The 23,213-nt window shown below is 40.4% G+C and overlaps 1 protein-coding gene across 1 annotated transcript; it reads right to left on the reverse strand.

The window, feature by feature from the left end:
- Positions 1-455: 455 nt before the first annotated feature.
- On the reverse strand, positions 456-22,196 carry evlb (Enah/Vasp-like b). The gene is made up of 13 exons (XM_030772714.1): positions 22,111-22,196; positions 13,256-13,424; positions 12,716-12,893; positions 5,189-5,252; positions 4,179-4,252; positions 3,780-4,045; positions 3,454-3,548; positions 3,136-3,190; positions 2,402-2,453; positions 1,835-1,895; positions 1,460-1,520; positions 821-878; positions 456-493 (listed from the first exon to the last, which is right to left on the reverse strand). The coding sequence occupies exons 1-13, from the start codon at positions 22,194-22,196 to the stop codon at positions 456-458; spliced, it is 1,257 nt and encodes a 418-aa protein (XP_030628574.1).
- Positions 22,197-23,213: the final 1,017 nt, after the last annotated feature.

Here is a 23,213-nt window from a genome sequence, read left to right on the forward strand (position 1 = left end):
AGCACATTATTATTATTATTATTATTATTATTAATGTTGTTGTTTTTGTTGCTGTTGCTTTTGTTGTTGTTGTTGTTGTCTACTGATACTACAAGAAGACCAATTATAATAATAATAATAATAATAATAATAATAATAATAATAATAATAACACAAACAGAAATATGAAAAAAAAACAAGATGTGACTTGAATTTCCTGTTTCATTACAGACTTGAAAAAGATGGTCACCACAGATTAAATCCAAAAACAGAGAGATCAGTGCAAGTGTCCTCCATCCATTGACTTTCCAAACTGAAGTTTCTGTCATGTTAATGCAATCACTCAATTGCTTTAACATAACAGTGACGTTGCTTCCATGTTAGACATTGCTTGGGTATGGGTCCCCTCTTCAGCTACAGCAGGTCCTGCCAAGGGTTTGGGCCTCAGAGAAAGTGGTTCAGAGGAGTCTAGGAGATTATGTCGTGCTAATTCTACTAAGTTCTTGTCTAATGGCTGTAAGACATAACAGGGGAATTACAATATGAACATCTGGCAAAATAGCCATTGTAAAGTTCATCATGCATAATGTTAATGAAGGCTATCCTTATGTCACTTTCACATTTATTCATTCAGCAGATACTCTTACCTAAAGTGGCTTTCAAAAATATGTACAATTATTGAGTCGGAACTTAAGCTTTGTGATGTATTCGATCCATATGTGTATGAATTTCTGTTACTCCATTTAGAGTCAGAGTTAGGAAAAAGATCATTCTGTTTAGATGATCAGAATAGATAAACTGACAATCAAGATACAAAACATAACTCTGTAAGAGAACGCACCATCAATGATTTCATCTTTCACCTTGTGCAATTCACGGACAACTTCTTCCAAGATCTCCTGTTAAATAACACAACAAAATCTTGTGAAGTCATTAAGACAACCATTATATGAGATTCTGACACAATAAAATAACTTCTATTTTTATTAACTAACTGTATTCAGGAAAGTAAGATGGTCAAAGTCCATGGTAAACCACATTTAAGACTTCAGACAATAAACAATTTGCTCAAAAGTATATTAAAGCTAAGACTTTTCTTTAAGCGCATAAAAATTTACTCTAATATGTGTTCCTTTTGGTCTTCACTCCATGAAGTTTAGCTAGTTTCTCTGAAATAACGCTTTGTACAGCGCAGAGACATGAAATTGATAGAACAGAAATAACCAAGAAAGTCAATTTCTCTTCTTCTGATTCACAAAACACTCTCTTATTTTGCTGAAAAGTCATGTGTAGCTAAGGCGTTATTTCTGGAGGGCATAAGTGTTTCTTTCTTCTCTCTCTCTCTCTCTCTCTCTCTCTCATATATATATAACTGGAGACACAAGTGGAGATATATGACTATGATTTACATGTCCATGTGTAAGCACTAAATAGAATTTAGCCCTAAATGACCACCTTTTATACGTGCTTCATTTCATACCTGCTTCATTCTGTCAAAGTCTAAGGCGTCTGTATCACTGCTGCTCCCCACTGGTCGTACCCTGAAGAGGAGAGGCACACATGCACTAATAAACATGAGGGTATATTTAATTCTCAATACATGTCATAGGGGCTGTTTAGAAATGTGGGGGATGTTTGTAGTTGGAGTACTATTCATCAGTGAGCGTGGCAGAAATATCACAGAGGCTCTTTAATCTGAGAGGCCAAGACTACCCAGAGACACAGTGTTTGTAGTTCAGTAACTCAGAAATTAGCTTGGTGTTGTGTTAGATTATACGTCCGCTATTCCTCCACAGTCGAATCAAACCAGGAGCGTGTTTGTGGAACCTTCCAGAGGCAAACTTTGAGCAATTACCTTGATACCAGTGATGATCTCTCTGCAGAGTTGGCTCGATCCCATGGCTTCTTCACGCCATCTATAGTCAAAATGAGACAGGTCAGAATATGCTGTAGTAACTTTTTTTTTTTAAGCAGCACAAAGATTTCACCATGCTCACAACTGGATCTGTTATAATACAAATAGACCACTGACTACTATATTGTACTGTGTCTATAATATGAATATACTAAAGATAATATACACAGTATGACTACCTAAACAGGAGGAGATCTGTTTAAAACAAAGTGATTTTAATGGGGTTTTTTTAATTGTAATTTATGTGTCTGCAAGGCATAACAAGGAAACATACACAGGGAGATGTATGTATGACAAATCTGCATAGGATAAAGAATTAACAATATTTTTGTACATCTTAATACAACTTATGAATTACACGTAAACCGCATATGTGCAAATAGTACCTGTGGTAAGAACACAGTAGAAAAGGGAGAACATTTATTTTAAAAGACACTAAGATTAGGTTATGACTAAGGCATGACTCAGTGGTGTAGTCAGTCTGTGAGGATGCTGTAAAGAAGATACCTGACGCACTCTGTTGTCTCCCCAAGGGAGAGGGCGACAGGTTTGGATCTTCCTGCAAGACAATGATTTTCATTTTAATTTCACCAGCAATATCAGAGATGATATAATCAGGGCTAATGAGTGGTTAAGGAGCTGCCTGACGGCTTAGAGGTGTGTGCCAGTTCAGGGATTTATTCACTGAATCCCAGCTCTAACATACTTGTCAACAGCGGCCAGGTGTTGGCCTTGTTCCCTTGGGCAAGTGTGTCAGCTAAAGTCACTCACCCACTCACTAAGTAATAATCTCTGACAGACAGGTACCTATGCATTTGTGGGTAGAGTCAAGCAAATAGGAGTTTGCTCAAAGTGCATTATATCTTTCTATGACGGATTTTTTGTATGGCAAAATGAGCGACTGGCTTCACATCTTTAAAAGGAGGCACATGTTAGCCTCATTCAACATAACAGAAGTGATTACTATGTAAGGGAGAGACTTGTGACAGAAATAACACAGAAATAATACCCCCCACACACAATTTTTATAGATATACATTACTTGATAAGTTGTTTGATTTAATCAGAAACAATGAAGTTTATTCATAAAAATATAATTAAAAAAGCTAACCATGAATTTTCAAAGAGGACTTTGAATTTTCAAATGAATCTTGTGGTTAGTACAATAATAAAAGTGCAGGCTTGCTTGTCCTGACCACAGAGATGACATTTTCCTGTCCCTCATACTGTTCTGTACTCACATTTTGGCGGTCTGTATCTTTCTTGTCATTTTCTGACTGGTCTGCAGCTTTCCGTCTAGAGGCAAGGAGAGAAATAAGATTGATACAGCTGCTCTTCAAATATTACTATGACTCTGCATTAACACAAAAAATGCCTGAAATGCAACTGAATACATACACACAAATATTCACAACCCCTTAGCGCCACTTCTTGAACTCTACATCGACTAATCATATTCTCATTGTGAAGGCCTGTGAAAAGTGAAGTGACTGTTTCCTGTGATGTTTGTGAGCAGTGCAGTGTCTATTTTAACATTCTGATGGATTTAACATCCTGACCTTCGTGCCAGCAGGGCGTTCATCTCCTCCATTAGGCCTCCACTGCCCCCGCTTGTCCGGTTGGCATCGTTTTTGGCACCCGAACTCTCCTCAGGCTGTGAATTCACAGGTGCATTAATACTGAAATACGGTAAGCCGACTTTGTGTTCAATTCAGGAAATACAGAGCTATTTTTCTATCCCTATTAAAATAATTTCATTCTGTTAGTCCTTTAAATAAATGGAATTGTAAGAGAAGTAAATAAAATCTAGTTTCTAAACTAATATCCGCATGTTGTTGTGTATGGGAATATGTGGATGTGGTCTTAATGATTTTATGTGACTGACTCGTTGCACACGGCGCAGTTTGGCTCCTGCAATCATGGCAGCCAGGCCCGTGGGGGCATGTGGCTCCTCTTGCTGACCTCCGTGGAAGCCATGCCCTCCTCCACCTGCTGGGAGTGGAGGTGGTGGAGGGGGAGGTGCCCCTGCAGAGGGAGGGGGTGGACCAGGAGGAGGTGGGGGTGGGGGACACGGGCCTCCCATCGACATAGGGGGAGGTGCATTTGGGGGCGCCACAGAGAGGACTGAGGGGTGTCCTGGGAATGGAGAACCTGAAGAAAAAGAGAGAGAGAGAGAGAGAGAGAGAGAGAGAGCGAGAGAGAGAGAAGAAAGGTTAGTATCTCTGAAATGGGTTCACCTGCAAGTTTTATACTGCATGGAGACAGTATAGAACAGATCTGATACCTGAGTTGGATGCCCGACGCTCTCTTTCTATGTGTGCCTGCATTTGCTGCTGCTGTTGCTGCATCTCCATCTGCCTGGAAACACAGGGCACAGCGGAAACATTTCAACTCATAAACACATGCAGTTACACACACATACACATTCACGTACACTATACACAGTTAAATGTCCAGTAGAATGTGGTGAATCTGGATGTGATGCATCTCTAGGTAATCCTGATAACCCCTGATTACACATGTTAAATAATCAAATAATGTGCTGATCACAGAACAGTACAAAACATGTTTAAACTGGTTACTGTGTGTCAGCATAAACTGAAATGAGTCAAGGATTGGTTTGAATATGTGTTTATTTTGGGTAGGCCACTTAAAAGACATTAAAAAAGTTGTTTGCCTTCCATTCATTATATGCATGAAACGAGAGGTATAAGGCAGATTTTTATGTGGAACATGGTTTGGCTGTGGAATTTTCCAGAGGCATGCCTGAGAAAAGCTGACACAGCACTATAGTTGCTATGGAGATCCACAGCACTGTGACATTTGCCTTTTTTAACCACCAGGGGTAGTCCCAGGCCCTTCTATCTTTCAAAAGGCAGACTTTCACTCAAATTCCTATATCAGAGTTGTTTATAGACTAATTTTGACAGAATACATTATTGGAAAAAAAGTTTATATTGTCAATTGCCAAATCATGTGAATATATGGCTGGCATAAGGTATCTTGTTTAGAGTCCATATTGAGGCACAATGGAAAGTCTAATTTTGATTTTTCTTGAGGGGCGAGGCAGTAGAAATCTAACACATATTTTCACTTTTAACTATCTGACAAGAGATTATGATAATACTACCCACTGATAAGAACTGTGGACAACATGATCTGGAATCTGAGCATACTGAAATGTGTTCTTACACTGTGCTCAGTCTTTTATGGCTAATTTATTACTACTCCTCTGATGTTCAAGATTGTCAAAAATGTTCTCTGAATGTTCTTGTGGACTGATTGAGGTCTTACCTTCTCTGTGCCTCCAGCTCATCTGTAGTTGGTCCATTTTGAACCTGGCGTTGAACAGCTGGACCTGAAGGAGCACAGAAGAGAGAGGAGCTATTTTACTGGAGATGTGATAATTGTGGTGTTTACTTACTGCCAAATCCACCATGACTCCGACTGTGTCTATTTTTTTGAAACACAGATACACTACAGTGAGGTTCACTGAGCAAGCTCGCAACCTAACCCAGTTACAAGCTGATTTTTTGACTGAATACTTTCGCTCACTCTTGGATAAGCTTCGGCTTGTTGCTTGTCGAGACAGTTTTTATTTAAAGGCCTAGGAAGCTCAGGTGCAGAATGAAGATATTTTTGTTTGGTTTTTTTGACAGAAAACATCCGATGAAACAACAAAAAATAGTATTTGCTATAATGCTTCACCTATTCCATGCATGTCCACAAGAGAGGGACACTGGTCCGCATACTCTATTATTGTGGGTCTGTGGGAGACATGACACCCTCCTCCAATCAGGGCTCTAATTTCATGGAATTCCTATTGGATGGTAACCATTCACCTCCAACCAGACAGGTGGGTTACACAGACATATCCCCGCCCACTACCAAGCATGTCAGACAGATGTCACATGTATGGTGTAATGCTTATATCATGAGCTAAAGGTTCTGTTACTATGGCAATGGGGCAACTGGGCTCTGCAGACAGACTAGGTTGCTTAAGCAGAGCCAGAATAACTGTTTCACAGCAACATTATGAAGACATGTAGTTATTTTAAGTAGAAAATTATTTCTGTGGTAGACAGTACACGGCTGCATTCTTACACGCACTACTTTTCAGAGCCTAGTTTCAGTGCATGTCTGTGAAAATTTTATTATGTAAATATCCTCTGCTGGAAAATCAAAATACATTTCAATATTTTGGGAAACGGATCAAGAGAAACAGCTTCATGGCATTTTAAGAACCATAAATATAGAGCCAAAGAACACAACACAGGATATACAGATACAGATACATCCTCACAACACAGGAATAAACTGGACAGTTGTTTCTTACAGACAGTCAACTGCATTATCTAAGCTCTTGTCAGAAGAAAACAGTAGAGTTTTTGTGCATTAGAAGAGGCAGGTGACACATTAAAGTAGGCTACAGCACTCAAAGACAGCAGTGGTGAGGTGAATGATGCTGAAATAAAAGAAATAGTGAGCCTGAATTAGAAACAGCTCCATCAGGAAAAGACCTACTCAGAATTGGGCCCTAGAGCTTTGGCTATGAGTCAGCCAGAAAAGAGAGGGAGAGAGAGGGGGGGGGCGGAGGGAGAGAGAGAAGGAAGAGCAGAAGAGAAGAGAAGAAGAGAGAAGGGATGATTACAGAGAACAAAGCCAGCCCTGTGTTATTGGAGCTTTGCATCAGTGTATCTAAACAGCACTGGCCAAAGATAGCTCCATTTTGGGTCTGAACAGAGTTTATTCTGACACTAACAGATGTGGATGAGCAGGTAACATTTAAGATTGATGCCTGGTGAGAAATTTGTGGCAGCTTTTAAAGAGTTGTTTTGGGCTATAAATGAAAGAGAGCTGGTTTAAGGAACAAGAGTGTGCTCTTGTGTTCAGATTTCGGTTTCTAAAACTAGAAACAAAACAAAAGGAAACATGATCGGATCTCTCAAAGCCAGACACCAGCACCTCAACTCATTTTTCATTCACACACATTGACACGCACATGCACTCCTGTGTATACACACGCTCATATGCACACACACACACACACAGGTTTTGTCTACAAGTTTTTCTGACTGAATGCCTTAGGACTGTCCAATTTATGCTGTATCCAAATACAATGCAGAGACCCTTTGTCTTTATTAGCACATATAATACTGATAGCAATGACTGGATAAAGCAACCTAATAGTGATGCATATAAACACAATCTAAAACAGTCAGTCAGTTTTATCATGCTTCTTTTGAACAGCCTGCTTCAAAGGAACAAAAGAAAAGAAGAGGTACAAAACGGGATGTTCTTTCACCTGGAAGTACTTCTAACAGACTCATGAGGCAGCAAGAGTCTGACTGAGACATAGGTTGTCCAACAAAAGAAACATTTACCAAGTTATTCATGTCATGGTCTGAGTGGAAACTAAGCATCTACAAAATTTTCCCTTTTTTTTAGTTTTGGCTTGTTTGTATGGTTGTTTTTTTGGTAAATCCATATTTGCGAGAATATAAAGATCTACTCAAGGCCATACTAATAATGATATTTTCTGTTGTTGTGGCTTGGTGGCTTAATTCCCTAATGCTGTAGTAACTGGACTGTTAATTTCATATGTTTAATTTTGTTAATGAAAAATGGGTTTAAAAAAGGACACAAGGTTTTGAACATACATAATTTGTCTCACTCTGTTTCCAAATATAAATGTTTGGCCTCTCAGACCACAGCACACATGATACAACACCAACATATTCATCTCCTTACCACCAACACACTCTAAAATAACACAGCACAGTGGGCAGAGACAAATGTTGATAATGGACTGGAAAATTACAAATTCAACTTCAGTGTGACAACACATGAGCTCAGTTATAGAAACTAACCTCCACACAAAACACATTCCAGACAACTAAGATACCACATAACTCCTGGAGAGACAGAGTGAGGGAGACAGAGAGACACACACAGGGAGAGGAAGTGACAAAGAGAGAGTGAGCAGTACCTACAGGACATCTTGAAGAAGAAGAATCGGCTGTGGCAAAAGCAAAAGCACTGACAGACCCACTCTCTGCTGATCATAGCTCACCTGGCCCCTTCATCACCTCCTCCTCCTCTTTCTCTCTCTCTCTCTCTCTCTCTCTCTCTCTCTCTCTCTCTCTCCATCTCTCACTCCCACTGTGGCTCTGGTTTCTCTCTCTGAAACCCCACACCATTACAGAGGCAGCAGGCTAGCGTGTGTTGGTCGGTTGGTTGTGTCATGTTTCTCAAAACCACCTCAGAGTTGATCTAACAATGCAGTCCTCCAAGACAGCAGGGGGCAGTAAAGCCTGTCAATATTATTATCTAAGTGAACAGTGGTGAACCACCACAATGTGAATATAATAACTAGTCTCAAGTGTAGCTTTGCAAATTACGTATGAATTTCATATTTCCCCTGGTTTGAATGATCTTGTGAAAATACATTAGGAGCAGAAGGAAAGCATTCTGTTTGGAATTCAGTTGTCAAATCTCTCAGCTGGTTGTACTTTCAGTGGTCTTTCAGGAACTGTAATCAGTAATAGCGTGTAATCAGAGAGGATCTCCTATAATCTGAGGTAATCCCTCAGTCTCTCATTGGAGAGGTATACACAGAGCTGTATGAGCACAGACCCACAATGCCTTCATCAGTCACTTCAGAGTGTGTGTGTGTGTGTGTGTGTGTGTGTGTAGTCCTTATACAAACAACAGACAATAATACGGGAAAAGTAAAAATATGGGACTCTGTGACATTGTTTTGCAGTTATCATTGAGGTTCACTGTGCTGGTTTCACACACGGAGCAGTGCTTCATGGATAGATGAACCTGGCATTTGGCAAATGAGTGAACCCAGTGTTCTTGAACTATACAGATGTAAGCAGCCTGTTACTTGAGCTGTCTTTGTTCTCTCTCTCTCTCTCTCTCTCTCTCTCTCTCTCTCTCTCTGTCTTATCGAGAAAAAAGAAATGTCATGCTCTGGTGCTGAACCCAGGGGGGAAATATTCTCAATGACTCGTTTTAATTAAGATTAGTGTAGTACTGGGAAAGCACTTCTCAGTTAATAACTCACAAGCTTGGGTTTCATTACCCTCCTCTTGTTCTCATTGTCTCTTTTCATTGAGGATTACTGGGGGAGTCACATGCATGCATTAATGTATGTATGTACATGTGTGTGTGTGTGTGGGTATGTGTGTGTCAATGTGTGTCTGCAGACTCCCTCACAAACCACATGCAATCTCAAGGAGGTGTAACAGGTACATGATGAGTTAATAAACCTTCTGGACAGTCGTATATTCTGCTACGATACAGTTCAGATAATCATAGGTCTTAGATGAGGAACAGCAGAGTGTTGACGTTATCTGGCATTACTAAGGGAAACTGGAATCTAGATCAAGCCCTTGACTTATTAAGTGTGTAGTGGGGGCCACTGGAGGGCGCTGTTAGTCTCACATGCCAGTCTAAGGAGGAGGGACTACAGTGGGACAAACATTTGTCAAAGGAGAGTACATCAGATCTTACTGGCCCTAGAAGTGTGTGACTGGGCTGAATATTAATGGTGTATGCGCGTGTGTGTGTCTGTGTGTGTCTGAGTGCGCATGTGTGTGTGTGTTTGTAATGCTGTTGCTGAGGATGGAGACTAGAACACTAGCAGTACTGTCTGTTTGGTGTTAGAAGTCCTACCATACAAGCCCATCTGTTGTAGCAGCCATCGTAAAAAAAACAAAAAGGGAAAATTCCAGAGTAGTGTATTCCAAATCTTGTATTGTCATTATGTGTTTAGTCAGATCTCTAAAGAAAACCATGAAGCCCTTATACGGCTTCAGGGCATCAATGAAATGAACATTATATGACTATATCAGTGACCTGGACATCATGTTAAACATTTTGTAAAATCGGACATCATATTAAACTTTTTGAAAATTTTCCCATTCCTTTGGTTGTCCTTTAACTTGGATCCAAATAAAGGCTAAAAAATGGGTATCCTATGTCTGTGTGTGTTTCTATTTGTTTAGCCTAAGGGCTTCATTTGACTTTTATCCCCTCGGCTCTTGTCCTGAGATACAATATGTCTTGTCTGTTATGCTCCAGTGAGGATTTAAACTCATTAACCATATTACAGGATAGCTTTTAATAGAGCGAAGGAAAAGCTGTCAAATTTACAAGTCCAAAAGCGGCTCAGCACAAACAGTAGCACATCCTCTGTCATCAGCTTTTGCCTCTCTGTGATATTTCAGTTGGAGGATGGTCTGCTTCTAATGAGTACTCAGAGAGCTCAAAAGACAAAAGATAAAAGTCATAAGACTTTATCAGACAAGTTATGTAAGACTAAGGGTAGGATGTGTGTGTTTGTATGTGTGTGTCTGATTCCAAACCACTGTAGGGTTCCATGATTTTGTTTTCAGACAGACTCCAAGCCATAGTCTTTTCTCTATTCTTCCATCCGTAAATTTAAGTGCTTAATGTTCTACGCTCAGTGCCAGTAATGATATGTACACTGACCTGTTCACATTAATGAACTGAACAGCGTGTCCTGTGACAGTACATCATGTGACCATAGTTGCCAGATAAAGCAGGTAGACAGGGATGGAGGATACCTAGTAACTATTTTAGTGATTCTCAGAATAGGTAAAACACGTGAAAACAAGTGATCTAAACAACTTTGATTAGGGTATGACCACTGGATAACTAGCAGGCCAGTTCCAACTAAAAAACAGCAGCCCCTCTGACTGGGGTTTGCCAAAAATGGTGTGCAAGACACAATCCAATCAGCAGCAGTTCTGTGGGTGAGAGCATGTCCTTGATGGAAAGAATTCATTGAGAATGGCAAGGATCATGTAGAGTGGGCAGCACTCAAGTGACACAGTAGTGAATTATGCTTAACAGCACGACCTCAAGTGCGATGTTGCTTTTATACAACGGTTCTACAAACAAGGCTGTTTATCAAGTAAACAAATGATATTTTTTCGTTGTTCATTTGGCTCCGCCGACAAAAATAGTTCCTTCAGCATTACATTTACATGTGTTGTCAAGCAACAAATTAACAGTTTCTTGGCTGTAGGTTAGTTGGCTAGCTAGCAAGCTAACTGCTTTTCATCATACACGAAAAGGGTAGCTTGCTACTTTCTTTCATACCCAACAGCAGGCTTGCCAGCTACTTTTTTATCATACACGTAAAGGCTAGCTACATGCTAGGCAGGCAAGCCACTTTTAATCATAGCCCACTACAGGCTAGCGAGCTACTTTTTAGCATGTATGGACGGGCTCGATATACGGTAGGCTTGCTAGCTAGCTGTTGTTTCTCATACCCAACTGCAGGCTAGCTAGGTTCTTTTTTTATCATACATGGAAACGTATCCATGTGTGCTGTTGGTAAAGCCGAAGTTTGCATTGGTATAATCTACAACTGCATAGGAACATTCAAGGGCATAACCAGAGTGCGAATTATACACTGACAATCAGGGTGGTCAACTTTTTTCCCAGGGCTATATAGTATATACTGGGACGGACAGTCATTCAGTATTGGGGGGAACAATCCTTAGTCTGACAATTACTCCTTGTTCCTCATGAATTAAAAAAAGACATTTTAAATCCTCCCTAATTTAGCCATGAACGTAGGCTCTTCCACGCGTCGAGTAGACTAGTCTGCATCAGCCTGAGATTCAACAGTGCCACCCATAGATTGAGTAAAACATGTCAAAGGAATGGTCTACTGACAAAAGCTTTAGGACATCTGAGCTTTACGAGCACAAGTGTTAGCCCTATAAAATCTGTCAGCTTCTTCTTTTGTATTGTTTTCCCCTTCCTTTTATCCATGACGGGAAACTTGCACGCGGAAGGATGTCACTATCCCCACAATCCCTGTCAACAACACTTGCTCTGGGTCATTGATACACATTACCATAACAACAGAGACATTTATGCATATGCAACTGAATTCCTCGGCCAAAAGGTTTTTGCCCCTCTGTCAGTAGGCTGGATGAAAACTGAATTCTCCCGACAAATTTATTCATAACTTTAAAAGTAAAATCCTGGAAAATATTGTGTGGGACAAACACCACTGTTTTGAATATTGGGTGGGATTTCCCCACCCACCCCCACCCCCACCATGACTTACACCTATGGGGACATCTGTAAAGTGAAGTGGTACAGAATGGTAAAACATCCCAGTGCTGTTATACTCTATATCAGCACTCTTTGGAATGCTCTTGTCCAATCAAATTACTCGACTGGAACTACCTACTGTGTAATGTTTATCATTGCTGGGCAGTGGGTGTTTCAGTCTGAGCAGCATCGCTTGCCTAGGTACACTCGCTGCCATGGCACTTTAACAACCCAGCATCAGTGGGGCGTATGTACAGTTGCCAGAGATTTCAAAACTGAACAGGAGAAAAGAAACAATGGCTGACTTTTGGCATGTTTCAGATGGCTCTACTTTTCAACACTTCTGGACTGACCACAGCATTTATTGACAATAGTTGTTCACCCATGAGTAAAGATATTGATAGGCCTGCAATGTCATACTTCACTGTGTGTATTCAGAAGATTGACTATCTACTGTAGACTAACCACACTGCTGCAGTTGGCATCAAAGCATGAGGAAACGGTGATCTGCAACTCCAAATCATATTCCACTGAAATTGTGCTATGTTTGTGGAGGGTATGGTTATGTTTAGAATATTAGAAATAAAGGAACCATAAACTCTAATTTTAGAGCAAAGTTAGATGAAATCATGTTAAACAATTATTTTGATTTGATATAATGTGGATTTGTGGACAGTTGTGTATTTGAGAGATTTAAGGGATGAAACATGGTCTCACCTCCATCCTGGGAGCTAAGCATATTGAGGGCAAACAGCATGGCATTGGAGAATGTGGTGGCCTCCTCCTTACTGGCGAAGTTAAGTCCATAGACCTGCCTGGCATCGCGCCACTGGTGGAATGTTGGCGTGGCCTGGTTATACTTCAAACCCTTTACTATAGAGTAATTGATGACCACCTGTAAGGAGAGGCAACCAAGATGTTAATGTCCTATATGTACAATAACCTCAAATGAATAGCCAATCACAATTCTGAGCAGAGCAGGCAGCTTCACTTTACAGCATGCCCTATTATCCCCAACTAAAGAGGAAAACTACAGTTTACTACAAGAGCAAAAGTAGAAGCATCCAATAACAGGCTATGTCTTATGAGGTGTATCTGGTGACTTCTCACTGAAAGAGCATCCACTGTGCAAAACAGCATAACCTGAAATCTTTAGCGCACTGACAATGGCTAAAACTGCTAATTATCAATCTCACTCTATAAAGAACTAAGAGGAAGATATGAAGCACTGAGGTAGGTTAAAACAGCCAAACCCACCTGCTGGTCCTGCAGTTTGACTCCCACCACACGGAAGGTGTTATTGGCAGTGTTGTGATAAATGTTGATGCGGCTAAATCCCTGCTGGCCTGGCTTGATTGGCACCCATTTCTTGCTTGTGTCATCGTAGACCATCACAGAGGCACGGGCCTGGCAGATACTCTGCTCACTGAAAGAGACAGAATCAACGTTCAGCCAATCAGTCAAACTGTAAGAGTCAAAGAATGTAAGGATAAGAGAGTGTCAGCCAATCAGAAACAGTCTGTCCAGGGCAGGCCGGATCAATCAGTCTGCAGGTTGATCTACCATCAGTTTATCCATTTATCATATCCACTTAGTTCAATCAACCTAGAAAACTAGAACAATCTTATTAAGCTCACATATTAACATGAATTCAAATCCATTCAACTGCTGAGGAACCAGTTCAGAATGGGACCAGAAATAAAATGACCAACGCATGGCTCTTCCTTAAATTCCTTTCTGCCAATCATCCATTCATCCATCCATCCATGCATCCATCCATCCTCATCCTTCCATCCATAAATAGATACATACATCCATGTAAGCCATCTTTTTTTTTTTTTTTTACCAGTTTTTACTTCTTTTTTTTTTTTACACCAGTATTTCCTTTTTCACTCATTCATCCATCATCTCTTCCCCCAGTCAATTTATTGTTCGCTTCAGTGACGCAGTGAATGTCAGAGACATGTATTTTTGTGACTATTTCACAAAAACAGAGAACAGAAAGACATGATGATGCTGTATAAAGTGTTGAAAGTAAGATAAATGTTACTAAATATATAGTAAGAATGTAAGTGGCTTCACAGATCCCCGTGTCCCTATGATGCCACCAAAAGATGCGACATGCCTGAATACTCTCATCGTAATCTTCACAGAACCACAGATTATAATCCATCGACAGGCAAAATGAAAACTATCATTATCAGTTGCTAATTATAGCCATTGAGTGTTGAAGGGGAATTATCATTCTAAATGGGGAGTGAGAACGTGAGAACAGGGAGAGGGAAAGAGAAAGAAAGAAAGAAAAAAGAAAGAAATGGAAATTCTTGAACATACATAATTTTATTTTCTGGCAGAAAAGAGGAAAAACAAATTCAGGCCCCATCTGTGCAGAGCTAAAATTAAGAGAACAGCCCCAGGCTCCTGTATCAGAAAGAACTGCGTCAGAGAGTGAGGGATACACATGGGAGGCAGTGGGAGCCAGAGAAACAACTAATGATTGGTTTATACTGTTTTAACACTGAGCAGGGCCTGTACTGTACTGAGCAAATCAATGAGATTAAATTTGATTTTCTGATAGATGTGTATGTTAGTCATCTTAAACGTGTTAGTAAGATGGTTTAATAGTGTACAGACTAGGCTGTGGATTTTCCTTTACAAAACAGGATCCAGTTCTCACAACATTCGTACAGAGGTTTTTTTTTTTATTTTAAAAGCCTACTTTTGATTGTCCTCTCACATAATGTGTCAGGCTTTCCTAACAATGTGTTTTACAAGTGCTCCGAATAGCTGCCACTGGTTGAAAAATCCCATCCTAAAAAATGTGATTAAGACTTTCAGTGTTTTTTCTTATTTCTTTGTTTTGTCCAAATATCTAGGCCAAGGAAATAGAAGAACTGCATTTTGAGAGAGAGCGAGAGAGAGAGAAGAGGGGGAAGAATTATAATTACACTTGCAGACAGCTCCCGGTTATAAATAATCACAGACTAAGCTCTCAGACCAACATAACATACATACTGCATTAGTGCTATCAATCTCAACAGACCATAAATCTACACCAATACAAGCATCATATTTAAAATTTGTTGTTTTTTTTTTAAAAGGAATTACAAAGAGAAAGAGAAAAGAAAAAAGAACTGACATGAAAGAAAGCTAAGCTTTCTCCCTGCAGGTCTAGGCCACACACACAAACTCACACTCTAACCCACATGCGCACACACAAACTCTAACTCTCTCTCTCTCTCTCTCTCTCTCTCTCTCTCTCACTCTCTCACACACACACGTTTTCATTTTCCTATGCTATGCACAGCATGCCTTTGAAAAATTAACAAACATACGTGGTGACATGAATAAATGAAACAGCTTTGAATACACTTTACAGACAAAGTGTTGTTCAGACATCCATAGTGTTCATAAAACTATCAAGCAAAGATTTTCTAAAAAAGGCGGAGATATTCCCACAGATCCACGGTACACATATTCTTAAAAAATCTTCCTATGTCCACACTAAGGCTATTTTGGAAGTAAAACAATCTTACAACATAAGTATAAAATGTAATAGTTGTGCGCTTTGTGCCAGTGTGTATGTTGTGAGCACTGGTTATGTGCACATTAAGAACGTGTGATGTGTGGTGAGTGTCTGGGTTTGAGCTGCACTGTGAAAATTACATGTGTCTTACATGTTTCTTTGTGTAGTGCTACTGGGTACTACTAGGTGTAGGGGTTAGTAGGCAAATTTTTCAGACCTGAAAGTAAGAGAGACAGACAGACAGAGTGAGAGAGAGACAAAGCTCCCTCTGTCAGTGCTAGTATAGCCACATGCCTGCGTCACTCATGGATAATTCAGCTGTGCTGATTTGAATATCAACACATACGTACCCCCCCCCCCCCCCCCCCCTCCACCTTCATTTATCCCCTATGCTCTTTCTCTCTTTCCTTTTTCTCCATGTGTTCCTCTCACTATCATTCTTCTCCTCCTCGTTCCACCCTGTTGCTCCTCCTCTTTGCATGTATTATGTTGTGTGATTGGTCTGTCTGCTCTCTGCCTGACCTTATCCTGTCTGATGCCTTTACATGACAACCCCACTGCACATGGACTGGATGAGATCTATCCAAGTCTGTGTCTTTTGTGTCTGTTTTTATCTGTGTATGTATATCTGTAATTACATATGCATTGACCATGCTCAGTGAAATGCTCCTTTATCCTGCAGTAGTTGTTGCTGATGAGGATGCCAGTGTGTATTCTCCACAGTGGATAGTTTGGATATATGGATGTATGTTGCATGACAACATCCTCTTTAAACACTGCACTAAAATTTCACCTGCTCTTCAAAAGTGCCACTTGCACTTAACTGTATATTTTATTTTCATCCACTGAGTGTGCATAATTAACTCAAGTGAGCACCTTAGAGAAAACATCTTTGTATTGATACATTGGCTAAAAAGCTTTTTATTGAACTAGCTGTCGGTAGTAATTATATGAGTTGGATCTTTTGTGAGACTATGTGGAACATATGTCAATATATCCAAGCCAATGTCTCCATAGCTCACTTATCTCTCTCAAAAAAAACACTTTAGTAACTGGTGTTGACACTTCCTCACAAAAAGGTTCCATGCTATTACTTTAATACTCACTGTACTTTTTGTAACAGGCTGTGATTTAGTGTGTCCGCCGAACAAACTTTTGTAATTGTAACAGTAAGATTTGTAAGACAGACAGACAGAAAGACACACACACACACACACACACTTACATCTTTTAAAGTCATACTCTGTAAAGTGAATGTCCACTGCAGAATGTTAACCACTTCACTAAACTGTTAATCCTTCCCTTAAGTAAAATGAATACTAATAGAGCTGACAGGATCAGTCAAACATAGACAGATACAGATGATTAATTTCGGGGTGAGTGTGGAAAGATGAGAGCTATGGAGTAGAGGACGAATGTGTTTGTGTGTGTTTGTAGTAAGAGATGTCCTGTAAGCCTCTCTAACACTAACAATAACTAAAATGCAGAGATAATTTCACAGATTCAACACATCTTTGATATGACATCATCTGCAGTGACATCACTTCTGTCCTGCATGCAGGGGTGCTGTGGGGGGAGGGGCTGAGCGCTGACAGTGGACCATCATAGAAGACGGTTATTACTGTTATTATTATTATTATTATTATTATTATTATTATTATTATCATTATTATTATCATCATCATCATAAGTATATTATATTCTCTCATAGGGCCCAAAATTTCCCGTGGCGCGACCTGCCTACATGTCTGATCTAGAAGCCAGGCTCATATCTTATATGAATTTATTCTCTAAACAGTTTTCACATGATGTTACTTCATTTCTGAGTCTTTATACGGGTTCTGTTTGGTATATACAGCAGAGAGGGTCCTGTGGACTTCATAACAGAGAGGATTCATCTGTGATTTTTATTCATGCTAAATATATACCCTTTTCATAACTAATGAATTGAGTGGATGGTCAAGCTAAATGCACCTTAACAAGCCTCCAGAGCTCCAAATGGGGAAGCAGTAAAATATTCATTTTTTCAGAGACTGCTTCTGCAACTACAAGAGCTCTTCACAGAGTTTTACACACACATGCGTGCACACACACACACACACACACACATGCACATACACATGCACACACATACACTTGACTGACTTTATACATATTCCAATGAGGCAGAAACATTGCAAGAAAATCTATTTAAGAATTTTTGTGCCATAACACACAACGTTCCTCTCTCTCTTTCTCTCTCCTCCCTCTTTCTCTCCCTCTTTTCCCTCTGTTGTTGTCAAACATTTTATAGGTGAAAAAAAAAACTCACTGTTGTAATATGTAACACTTCTTCAAAACCAGTGAGGCTGACATATATGTGCTAATCCAGCCATTTACTCCAAGGCACAGTCTCTTATTGGTAGACTGCACTCCAATCCACTCAGGGTTGAATAATGCATTGTGTAGAACTTGCTCCAAACCACTCATCAAAATATGTCAAGCAATATCTGCACAAACGAATGAACATGATTTTGCCTATTAAAATTTTAAACCAAGACTTAACTAGATGACATAAACCTTAATGAGATTATGCTATATACTACTAGATGACGAACCATGTGCACGGAGCAGTGTAGCATAAGTCCTTAAGATGATACAGATTTCTAGCATTAGAGAGAGAGACTGTCTGTATGCTTTTTAGGGCTCTGAGTCACTTAAATGGGTTTTTTCTGTGGGATATCAGAAGGCAGCATCAGCTGCCCTGGGAAACAGTTCAGCAACAGTTCGTACAGTACAATGGAGTGACTGTACAAACATATAGTTATATAACCAGTATGCCTGTTTTTTAAGAACATTTTTAATTGATTTTTTTTACTCGCATAAGAATCAGAGCTGCAAGTTCAGTTGACCAGAGGCATATGAGAGGACTGATGCTGATAAGACGAGCAGTGTGTGTTTATGTGTGCATTTGTGTATATGTGTGTAAACTCCACTGAGCTGTCAAAATTTGTGTGTGTGTGTGTGTGTGTGTGTGTGCTGTATCGTGGGGACCTCTAACCCCCAGAGGTCCCTGGTAAAGCTAACTGCATAAACTGCCACATCATGCTCGATGGCTTGGAAAGTGCAGTAGAATATTTGCATGGCCTGGAAAAGAGTACAGTGGAGGAGGTCAATGAATTTAACAAATGAATTCAATAAATTTAGCCTCATGATGAACACCCTGCATGAATTCAGAAAGTCTTTCAAATAAAATAGCTCTTCACGTAAAATCAATCCATAAATGTGGCATGCATTCAGGTGACTGTGATTTCATCATTGTGATTTCATCATGACCTTTATGGAAATGTCATAGGAGAAAACAGTGTTACTGACATGCCCTGGTTGTTCAGTTTAGTACCATGTTTAAAATTGTGTCTTCTCTGGTTTGTCTGTATGTATAGTTCTAGAATAGTTCTTTCCAATTTGGACAAGTAACTGAATGAAACTCAATATATAATTATCGACTGTCAAACAAAATATGAAATCATAAAACGGAGTAAATTTTCAGGCTCACTGCTCTCTTCGAGGCTGAAAACTAGTGTTTAAAAGAAAGAGAGAGTCCCCTCTTACCCGTTTATGAATGTAAAGACCAAGTATTGCACTGTGAAATCCACTCCTCTATATAAAAAAAACCCATCCATGTGCTTACTTAATACACCCAGCATGTTCGGAGGAAGAGTCAGATACATACAGTACATTTATGCAGTACCTCTGTGTTTATGCCAGACACCACAACACTAAATCATTGAAATGTGGCCGCTTTAGTCTCCCAGGGGCCTCAGCACACTTTGATGTTTGGAGACTACAGAGATCATGTCTGACTAGGTCAAACACTCATTAAGACCATTGAAGTTGGCAGCTACTCCTGCTATGTCACAAATCCCTTTCTCTCTCTCTCTCTTTCTCTGTCTCAAAAACATAACATAATTGAGAGACTGAAAATATAAGAAGGCAATAAAAGTCTTGGTTTTTGTTATGAATCCAGATACAGACCGCAGCTGCTTCCAAAACAGAACACAGAGGACAGACAGACAGACAGACAGACAGATAGATAGATAGATAGATAGATAGATAGATAGATAGATAGATAGATAGATAGATAGATAGATAGATAGATAGCAATACTTCTGAATACTTAAATGTCAGCCTCTTTATTAGTTCCGGTGGAATGTTACCAGCCAAACCCTGGACTGACTTAAAGATGTTTTTTGTTGCAACTCCTTTTAGCATATTTACAATGGACCTAAATCAACAATGTGGAACACTGGACAGCAATTTGCTAATCATCTAAAGCAGACTCTCCAGTTATGCAGTACTGGACATTTTGAAAAGCTTTTCTAGTTTGTTTGTTTGTTTGTTTGTGTTAAGGGATACAGAGACAGTCTTAATCTCACAGACAGAAAATGAAGAAGTGAGGGAAAGTGCTATTTGAGGCACTTTTTCTGCTCATACATTCTTTGGCAAGTTAGTTCTAAACACTGAAGCATTAGTGTAGTAGCTAATTATGTTAACATCATCTCCTGTGTCTGTCGTTGAGTAATGGCCTTTTAGCTAAACTGTGTTTATGTGAAAAGTCAGCGCCCGGTAATCTTCTGAGAGCACTGCAGTAAATGTGCGACATTACACAAAGATACTTGCATCTGTGTTACTGACAGTGCTTACAAAGCCCCAGTGTGTCAACACTCAACTTCATAGAATAAAAGCTAAGAATGCATTCTAATAAATAAAGTCTAGTATTCAGGAAGATCTGTTTAATTCTCAAATCTGTACTGCTCCACATTTGGCCTTTTCCGTGATGAATTATTGAGACTGGCAGAAATGTCCTAACTCTTGGTCAATTATATACATCATGCATACATGTACGCACACACAGACTCAAACCCATCAGAAAAGGTTATGTTTGCTCTTTGTGCTCTCTGGTACCATTCCAGACAGGATGATGTCATTACTATGGTAGTCAGGGGTCTTTGTATTATGGGATGCCGTTTCTCTCCAGTACAGTATAACAACTCCCATAAACTACATATCTCATGCCCCCTCTTCATTGATTTCTCCATCCTTACTCATTTACCCCTCTCCTTCTCTGTCTCCACCATTTTTCTTTTTTATTTTCTCCTTCTCTTTCCATCCCTTCAGTTCAGCTGCTCTCCTTCTTGCTTCTGTTGCCCTGTCTCTGCAAAGTATGCAACTGTCCTTACCTTCCACCTCCCCCTCTTCCTCTCTCTCTCTCTCCTTCTCTGTCTCTTTCTCTCTATGTACATATGCATGTCCCTATGTACTTGTAACCTCATTATTGATTGTGCTGCATCACAGTGTATGAGTGTGTGTGTATGTATATATGTGTGTGTGTGTGTGTGTGTGTGTGTTGCATTGCAGAGGACAGCTGGCATTCTCTCTTCTTGTTTGACTGGCCCTGATTATCACTGTCTTTTATTCAAAAACATCACACCACTTACAGTACAGATCCAATAGTACAATAAAAAACAACATTTTAGACCCCACTGAAGAGGCTCTGCAGTACTGTAGTATGTACAAGAACACAGACCCCAAAGGAGACAACGTCAGCATTACTGCCCACAGCCCGAAACCACGGCTGGCCTCTATTTCTCTCTCTCTTTTTCTCTCTCTCTCTCGCAGGCCCCAAATCCAAAAATCTGCTCTGGAAAAAAAAGTTCAGTTCTGGCTTTCAGGACCAACAATTCAGACAGCAGGAACCAGTAAGATGAGCCTCATCTTCCTCAGTGTGAAGAAGCAGATGCTGCCTTCAGCTCCAACTCAAACAGAATCTAAGCTATTTCCTTCCTAAACAGAAAAAAAACCCCACAGAAGCCTTTCAGACCAAAATCACAGGACCAAAAATGGAGAAGAAACTCCAGAAGTTAATCGAAATTCCAACTCTCCCAAAGTCCAATGTCTGAAGAGAAACAGCCATAGAATTCAAATCAGATTAGGACCAGGATGCTACAGGACCCTTTAAATCTGCTTTAATCGGACAGCAGAGAAGAAAAAAATAGATTTGCCCATTACAGACATACCAGATTAACAGAGAAGATGAAATGTGAAACGATGGGTAGATGGATGGAGAAACTGGTAGGAGAGCAATGGATGAGTGACCAATAAGGAGAGAGGACATAGGAGCCTCCATCATATAGCTTCTGTAAGAGTAGCTTCCATGGCAACAAAGATATTAGAGAGGGCTTACTGGGCTCCAAGGAATCACATTTATGAGAGAGAGAGAAAGAGAGAGAGAGAACGAGAGAGAGAGAGAGAGAAAGAGAGAGAGAACGAGAGAGAGAGAAAGAGGGAGAGAGAACAAAAGAGCCACAGTGGTACGTTCAGTTGTACCATGAAACCTTCTACAGTCATAGACCAACTGCAGCCTGGCAAGCACAAACGAAAGCCATTAATCAAGCCATCCTGCAGTCCTCTTTCATAAAACATGCTCAGTTAGAATTCCTTCCTACACCTCAGAGGAGTGGACAGTTTGTCCATCTCTGTTCTCTCTCTCTCTCTCTCTGTCCCTCTCTCTCTTTTGGAAGAGCACTTGATATCCTTGGTAACCTACCTGACTTTATATTCGATGACCTGCGCATTTCCATCACAGTAAATCTGAGGGAAGTAAAAACGGTGAGACTGAAGGTTAATATCCATCCTGTTGGCTCATAGCAGGGAGAAACAGGTGCTCTCTCTCTCTCTCTCTCTCTCTCTTCTCAGTGTGGTGTTCTCTCATTCACTTGTTCAACCAGGTTTTCCGTTCCCTTCCCCCTCTCTTTTTCTCTTCTGCTAGCGGTACAGGACCCGGAGCGGCAGCGGTATTCCAATCATGCTCTCAGAACAAGGGCCGTTAAACAATACGGGTGATGCTCCTGCATCCCCTTCCATTTCACACACTCATGTACTCACAGGTGTGGACACACACACGCAAACACACAGGCACACAAACACACACCACTTCACTCTGGCTAACTCCAAAGGAAAAAAAAATCCCAGGAGGAGAGCTGTTCTGGCAGAACTGAAAAGAAAAACAATTTGGAACAAAAAGAGTGAGTGACTGAATAGAGATTCTCAAAAAAGAGTAAAAAAGACATCCACTCTCATCCTCTCTTTGTGCACAAAGCTTCCGTGACTTTGACCACAATGCTGGTGGAGGGCATAAGAGAGAGAGAGAGAGAGAGAAAGAGAGAGTGCGAGAGGACCCTTCACCAGTGTGAGAGGACTGAATGAAATGATGCTCACTGTGAGGCGTTGCCCTCAGACTGCTGCTTCCGTGGATTACCAGTTCCCTCCCCCATCCCTGCCTCTCTCTCTCTCTCTCTCTCTCTCTCTCTCTCTCTCTCTCTTTTTCTCTCCATCCCTTTACACTTCCTCCTCCCCTTCCAGCTGTGACATGAAGGATGCACTGCCAGCCCTACGGGCCAAAAGCCCCATATGCATGCCTTCCCCAAACACATACACACACACACAGACCCCAGACTCACATGACTAACATGCCCTTCATTGCTCCTTTGGGCCAGGGAACACTGTGATAAATACATGCACAGTGTAAGGGCTCTAAGGAGTGGATGTAGTACTGTAGTGATGGCAGGTTTTTATTTATTTTTTGGGGGGGGTCACAAAACCACTGGCTCCTGTATCAATATATTCCTCAATGAGAACATTCAGTTCTTT

This window comes from Chanos chanos, chromosome 4 (genome assembly GCF_902362185.1).
Source record: "Chanos chanos chromosome 4, fChaCha1.1, whole genome shotgun sequence".
Lineage (NCBI taxonomy): Eukaryota > Metazoa > Chordata > Actinopteri > Gonorynchiformes > Chanidae > Chanos > Chanos chanos.